Raw genomic sequence first — 7,014 nt, forward strand, 5'->3', positions numbered from 1 at the left:
GACCACCCTGGAGAAAAAGCCTGGCCTGTATGACCACCCTGAGAAAAGCCTGTTGACCACCTGGAGAAAAGCCTGTATGACCAACCTGGAAAAGCCTGGCCTGTATACGCCCTGGAGAAAAGCCTGGCCTGTATGACCACCCTGGGAAAGCCTGTTATGACCACCCTGGAGAAAAGCCTGGCCTGTATTACGCCCTGGAGAAAGCCTGGCCTGTATGACCACCCTGGAGAAAAGCCTGTATGACCACCCTGGAGAAAAGCCTGGCCTGTATTACCGCCCTGGAGAAAAGCCTGGCTGTATGACCACCCTGGAGAAAGCCTGGCCTGTATGACCACCTGGAGAAAAGCCTGACCTGTATGACCACCCTGGAGAAAAGCCTGGCCTGTATGACCACCCTGGAGAAAAGCCTGGCCTGTATGACCACCTGGAGAAAAGCCTGGCCTGTATGACCAACCTGGAGAAAAGCCTGTATGACCACCCTGGAGAAAAGCCTGTATGACCACCCTGGAGAAAAGACTAGCCTGTATGGCCACCCTGGAGAAAAGCTAGCCGGTATGGCCACCCTGGAGAAAAGCCTGGCCTGTATGACCACCCTGGAGAAAAGCCTAGCCGGTATGGCCACCCTGGAGAAAAGCCTAGCCGGTATGACCACCCTGGAGAAAAGCCTAGCCTGTATGACCACCCTGGAGAAAAGCCTGGCCTGTATGGCCACCCTGGAGAAAAGCCTGGCCTGTATGACCACCCTGGAGAAAAGCCTGGCCTGTTTACCGCCTGGAGAAAAGCCTGGCCAGTATTACGCCTGGAGAAAGCCGTATGACCACCTGGAGACAAGCCTGGCCTGTATGTCCACCCTGGAGAAAAGCCTGGCCTGTATGACCACCCTGGAGAAAAGCCTGGCCTGTATTACCGCCCTGAGAAAAGCCTGCCTGTATTACCGCCCTGGAGAAAAGCCTGGCCTGTATGACCACCCCGGAGAAAAGCCTGGCCTGTATTACCGCCCTGGAGAAAAGCCTGGCCTGTATGACCGCATTATAACTAGACAACACAACATTATAACTAGAGAATACAACATTATAACTAGACAACACAACATTATAACTAGACAACACAACATAATTACACAATAAAACAATATAACTAGACAAAACAACATTATAACTAGACAATACAACATTATAACTAGACAAAACAACATTATAACTAGACAACACAACATTATAACTAGACAACACAACATAATTACACAATAAAACAATATAACTAGACAATACAACATTATAACTAGACAATACAACATTATAACTAGACAATACCACATTATAACTAGATAAAACAACATTATAATTACACAAAAAAACATTATAACTAGACAATACAACATTATAACTAGACAATACAACATTATAACTAGACAATACAACATTATAATTACACAATAAAACAATATAACTAGACAAAGCAACATTATAACTAGACAATACAGCATTATAACTAGACAATACAACAATATAATTAGACAATACAACATTATAACTAGACAACACAACATTATAACTAGACAACACACCATTATAACTAGACAATACAACATTAACTAGACAGTACAACATTAACTAAATAATACAACATTAACTAGACAATACAACATTAACTAGATAATACAACATCACCAAACTCCCTCTATCTTGGCAATTAGATTGTTGAACACTATACTGTGAGCAACACCTCTGAACGTTACTTGATAGTCAGTAATGAGAACTTGAGGTATATAAAGGCTATATGACAACAAYATKYCTCTATAAAGTCAGGTGATGCTATAATAAAGTGAATAACATTCATCACTGTGGTAAAAGTGATCAAAACAAACCATTTGAATACGTTGAACACTGCTGACTTTATACCACAGTGTATATAGGTCCAGGTAAACAGACTGTAAGCACAATAGTCAGTGTAGACGGTAGTGAATATCTATTGTGAAGACAGGTACTATATCAGTACACTTTCTTATTAGTGTATTTCATTTTCATTTCTCAAATAAGATATTCACAGCAACAACTCAAACCCCCATTGTCTAGCGACACTTCAACACTTCATCATCTTACATAAAGACACGTCATGTATTGTTCATGGTGTTAGTCCCCAGATACTATAGCCTAATTAGGGATGTTGTTACATTGCAAAATGGACTGTAAAACGTAAAAACCTTACATTTTCCCCAGAGGAAGCTGTCTTTTCTTTGGCTGCCCATGTTGAAGGTGTTGGAGAGAGACTGTGGCTGTACAGGAAGCATGTGTCAGTGTTGAAGTAATGTAGCCTTCTGCAAGAAGGGCATAAGCTACAGTGTCAATAGCATCCTCAAAACATAATGAACTGACCACCTAAAGTCAGTGCTGTTACTGATATACTGTACAATATACATATACTGTACAAGTAAAGAAGGTGTGTGTGTGTGTGTGTGTGTGTGTGTGTGTGTATTGACTGGTGATACCAATTCGAGATAGATCTAATGCACAATGTCCATAATTATTCAGCAGTCAGTATAAATATGTAGCCAACATAAGTGACCTTAAGCCATTTGAAAATCCCTTGTGCTGAACTCAAACAACCACAGATTGAAACTCTGGGGAGACTAATAGATCAACCAATTGCTTACCTTCATAAATAGATGTATGAGGTCATGAGAGAGTAATTACGTTCTGACAACACTCATGTAGACATGTACAGTAGATGGGAAGAGTGCTTCAGGCAGGGGTGGAAGCCACTTGTGACGCCTCAAGTCAAGTACCATGCCCAGACTTGCGCAACTCAAACTGTGAGTGCGTTTGTAAATTCACTCTGGAGTGCCACTCTGAGCGTTCGTAAATTCAAAGCGTTTCGCTCTTGGGGGGGGGGGGGCGTTCAAAGCGCACACTGGACGCTCTGGCCAAGGAGTAGGGTTGATCCGAGYGTTCTGACCTCACAATGGCAGTCAAGCACCCAAGCTAATAGGCTAAAGTTGGCTAACTTGCTAGCTACTTCCAGACATGAACGAGAGAACACCTCAATCTGACCATTTTACTCGCCCTAGCAGAGCTGGTTAGGCTGTTTTCATGTTTCCTAGAGCGTTCGTGACTGTAACTGTGCTGATGGCAACAATTTAACTACGTTTTTTTTGCCGACACCGGTCATATTCAACGTGTGTTGCATGTTCGTAAATTCATCAGTTATTCTGCACTACTGCACACTCAGACGAGAGTGATCTGAAATCGGAAAAGATAGCAAGAGCACATTTTACGAACGCACCCCTAGGCATCAAAAGTGTTTTTTTAATAAATCCACTACTTTTTGAAATGATATAATTCACTGACTACTTCTTAGCTAGGCCTAAAAGCAGCCTTTTCAGATTTTTCATGTTCATTTACAGATTTCTGCAACAATAAACATAGAACTTCTGTGAGTAAAGGCTAGTTGTCAGCCCAGTTTATATAACTTGTGTGAGTATAGGCTACTTGTCAAACGCTGCGCCCAGTTTCTTGATATAGGGCACCATCTAGTGAAAATAAAACGGAAGTGCATAACACTGTCATAGCCTAGGTGAAAAAAAGTGTGTTCGCGCTGGGACAATAAAGTCATAGCCTAGATATGCTTAAATGTCAGTGTGAGTCATAATGTCAGCTTCTGAAAGCTTCACTGAGCATTTTGTTAATCACATTTGAAGGACATTAATATCACAGTTTCACATAGGCCAACTTCCTGCTATGAGAGATGTGCTTCAGTAGACCCAATGATCAACTTCGCTGCATTCAACTGCGCTGCGCAAGAGTTAACACGAGAGTCGAGGCGGTGGGCAAGAAAATATAGGCAAACGTATTTCCTGTACTGTACCTGATTCTACATTGTTGTCTTGCCTACTAAGTGTAAACTCACAAATTGTTAAATCAGCCCCTGGAAAATGCAAGCCATCAAGTGTGTAGTGGTTGGAGATGGGTAAGTTCTTTACGTTATGTATGCGCGCAGTTCAACAACTGGTAGGCTACTTGGATTTGGGTGTGTTAAAAAGTGGACATTTAGAAAAACTCTATTTAGCCATCTTTCAATGATCTATTAATTATGAGATTCATTTTTCTCTACTACACATTCTTGTGTCAAGAGACAATTTCTGTTTTTTCTGAATGAATTCGTTTTATATTGCATATAGGAGCTGCAGTAATGTGGAATGTATGTACTTTTTATTTCAATTTGGTTGTCATACTCTTAATGATGAGGTTATTGTATGCAGTTTGCACTTTTCATACCTTTCTCATAGCTGTGTTCTGTCAGCTTGATAGACATGAGGGGGGCAAAATTGTAAAAGGTTCCACAGAACAATCTAACCTTGTTCTAATCTGTATTAGCTAGACAAAGAACTAATACTTTTAAGTAACAGTCCTTTTGTGTACAGTATTAACCTTGATGTCCAGGAGCTCAATAGGTCTTTACCACAGAGTCAATACAACAACATAATGACGCCCTCAAGGCAGGAACTTCCCAGTAGAGCAAACCTCTATCTGTAAAACAGGCCACACAATTAACACTTTAAATTCCTAATTTGCATGTGCAGTTTTAACATCAGGTTGAGGAATGTATGATGACTTGATAATGACATTGTTCAACAGCCCTTAAATCAATAAGGAAGAGACAGTGTAGCAATACACACCGAATTCAGAAGACAGGAAGGAAGTGCCTACACGCTTAGAAAAAAAGGTGCCATCTAGAACCTAAAACGGTTATACGGCTGTCCCCATAGGAGAACCCTTTGAATAACCCTTTTGGTTACTGATAGAACCCTTTTGGGTTCCATGTAAAAACCCTTTCCACWGAGGGTTCTACGTGGAACCCAAAAGGGTTYTCCTATGGGGACAGCCGAAGAACCCTTTTGGAGTGTATGTAAGATTGGTGACAAGTTGAATAAGACAAAATGGATGCTGAGATGCTATCTGGAGATTGGGATCCGTGGGTGTAATGTCTGTAGGAGAGAGGAGATGGAGAGTAGTTGGTGATAATGAGGGACTCAATTAAAGAGAACATTTACAAAGACACAGACAGACAGCAGTCAGTGAGGTCAATGCAGTCTTTTCCTGTTCTCCGTTCGTTAAACCTCTTCTCGTTTTGTAAAAGAGAAGTTCTGTTATGCTGCTTTTATCCTCCAGTTTTAGTTTTTAACTTCCTCTTTAGTCTGTGGTGCACTCTGCACAGTCTCATGGTTAATAAAGGAACAAAAGCACAGCTGCTACCTATAACACAGTCACCTTTAACACCCACAACACCATTCTCATACACGGTCGATGCAAAGACCAAAGACATATTTTTGCTTGTTCTTTGTATTTCGACAAAGTGCAGTTATACAGCAAATGGCCTGTATTCAACAGGAAACTTCAACAGGAAGCTTTAGAATAGTAAGTGAAGTGGATTTACACCCAGTASCAGAATGGAATTTCATCATGGGTCCCTGATCTGTACTACACAGAAATGCATAATTATGGATATGAATGTCATTCTCTTCATGRTGATGTATCCTAARTAGGTACACAAGTAGAAATATGCATATTTGGGTATCATTCTACACACTGGCTGTTTTGTTTATGAGCTCCGCCACCAAACAAAACTACATTCTGTTGCTCTGGACCGGACCAAATCTGAACCAATTATAGAATTCTAAGTTTTGACATTAAAGTACAGCACAGTAGTTGTGATGAGTGGGAAATTGATACAGTTACATATCGTGATATTATTTTTGAGTGTACTCGTTTTGACAATATCGCAATATTATTTTTGGGCTAGTTGGCTGTACCTGCAACAAAACGCCAGTGTTAAAAAAAAAATAGGGAGCCAATTTGTTTTCAGCACTTTTATTTCCATTAAGGATACAAAAAAACTTGCTTTCTCATGGCTATCTCATGTCCTTCTGCAGCAGACATATGGTGAGCAATATGTTTTGACCATGAAATCGCAATAAAATCACAGTATTGAATTGCAATACATATAGAATCGTGATAATATCGTATCGCGAGGTCCCTGGCAATTCCCAGCTCTACACAGTAGAGCTCAGTAGAGTACAGTAGAGTTCAGTACAGTACAGTACAGTGTAGTAGAGTAGATTACTGGAAGACTGAATTAGTAATAACTTACTGTATATTTATAGGTGGCAAGAAGCACGTTCTGTCACACTAACTGAAGTAAGAGAGAGAGAGAAAGAGAGAGGTGACACTGAGAGAGCGAGAGAGAGGTGATATGAGAGAGAGAGAGAGAGGTGAATATGAGAGAGAGAGAGAGGTGACATGAGAGAGAGAGAGAGAGAGGTGATATGAAGTGAGATACAGGGAGTGTGATTAGTGTCTGTTTTCCCTCTCTCAGTGGTGAGTTTAGTGTGTCTTGATCACACAACTGCTGTTGATTGTGGTTAGTGTAGGGGACCGTGCTTCCTACTCTCCACCTGCTCCTCCTGCATGAGGCTCCTCTCTCTTTTTACCCACACACAGATGGACAAGGGACAGGGTGGATGGAATGCCCTAAATCCAATGATGGCATTGTGATAATTACTACATGAACATGATGGAACATGTGAAATGATTATTCTATGGTGCACCTGAAAGGTGTCTTTTAACAGGGCAATTACTTTTCAACTCACAAGTTCTACAACCGGCAAGGAAAGAACAAAAAAGTGGAATCATGCTCGCAGTAGTTAAAGTTACTTTTTTCATGCTTTTCAATGATACTTCATGGTGGGAATCAAATATACAGCATCTGACTTTAAACCCACTAATTACCGAACGGCTGGGCAGAGTTCATTTAATGCTTCACTTCTCACTCAGTCGAAGGCTAAACAAAACAACAGAGGAGGATCTAGATGTCAAAATCCTTACCTAAATGCCTCACACTAAAGGCAACAACTCAGAGTGAAGTTGTTGGCCTATTTGTGTCTATTTTGTTTCTGTCATCCCCCTCCCGCCCCCCCCCACCCCTCCCCCCCCCCCCTCCTCCCCCCCCCCCCTCTGC

At 41.3% G+C, this 7,014-nt stretch overlaps 2 protein-coding genes across 3 annotated transcripts in view; both read left to right on the forward strand.

Moving 5' to 3' along the window:
• The first annotated feature begins 470 nt into the window (after positions 1–470).
• Positions 471–1,331, forward strand: LOC139029559 (uncharacterized). Its single transcript, XM_070449795.1, has 2 exons — positions 471–1,018; positions 1,328–1,331. The coding sequence occupies exons 1-2, from the start codon at positions 471–473 to the stop codon at positions 1,329–1,331; spliced, it is 552 nt and encodes a 183-aa protein (XP_070305896.1).
• Positions 1,332–3,778: 2,447 nt separating this feature from the next.
• Positions 3,779–7,014, forward strand: part of rac2 (Rac family small GTPase 2) — an 18,208-nt gene continuing 14,972 nt past the window's right edge. For both annotated transcript variants that reach the window (XM_024012220.3, XM_024012221.3), the window contains exon 1: positions 3,779–3,966. In XM_024012220.3, coding sequence (XP_023867988.1) covers positions 3,932–3,966 — 35 coding nt within the window. In that variant the 5' untranslated portion in view covers positions 3,779–3,931. The remainder of the gene's footprint in view (positions 3,967–7,014) is intronic.

Source organism: Salvelinus sp. IW2-2015, linkage group LG20, assembly GCF_002910315.2.
Source record: "Salvelinus sp. IW2-2015 linkage group LG20, ASM291031v2, whole genome shotgun sequence".
Lineage (NCBI taxonomy): Eukaryota > Metazoa > Chordata > Actinopteri > Salmoniformes > Salmonidae > Salvelinus > Salvelinus sp. IW2-2015.

What these genes read in the sequence shown, in the direction of transcription:
- LOC139029559 (XM_070449795.1), top strand. Translation starts at nt 471, where the DNA reads ATGACCACCCTGGAGAAAAGCCTGTATGACCACCCTGGAGAAAAGACT.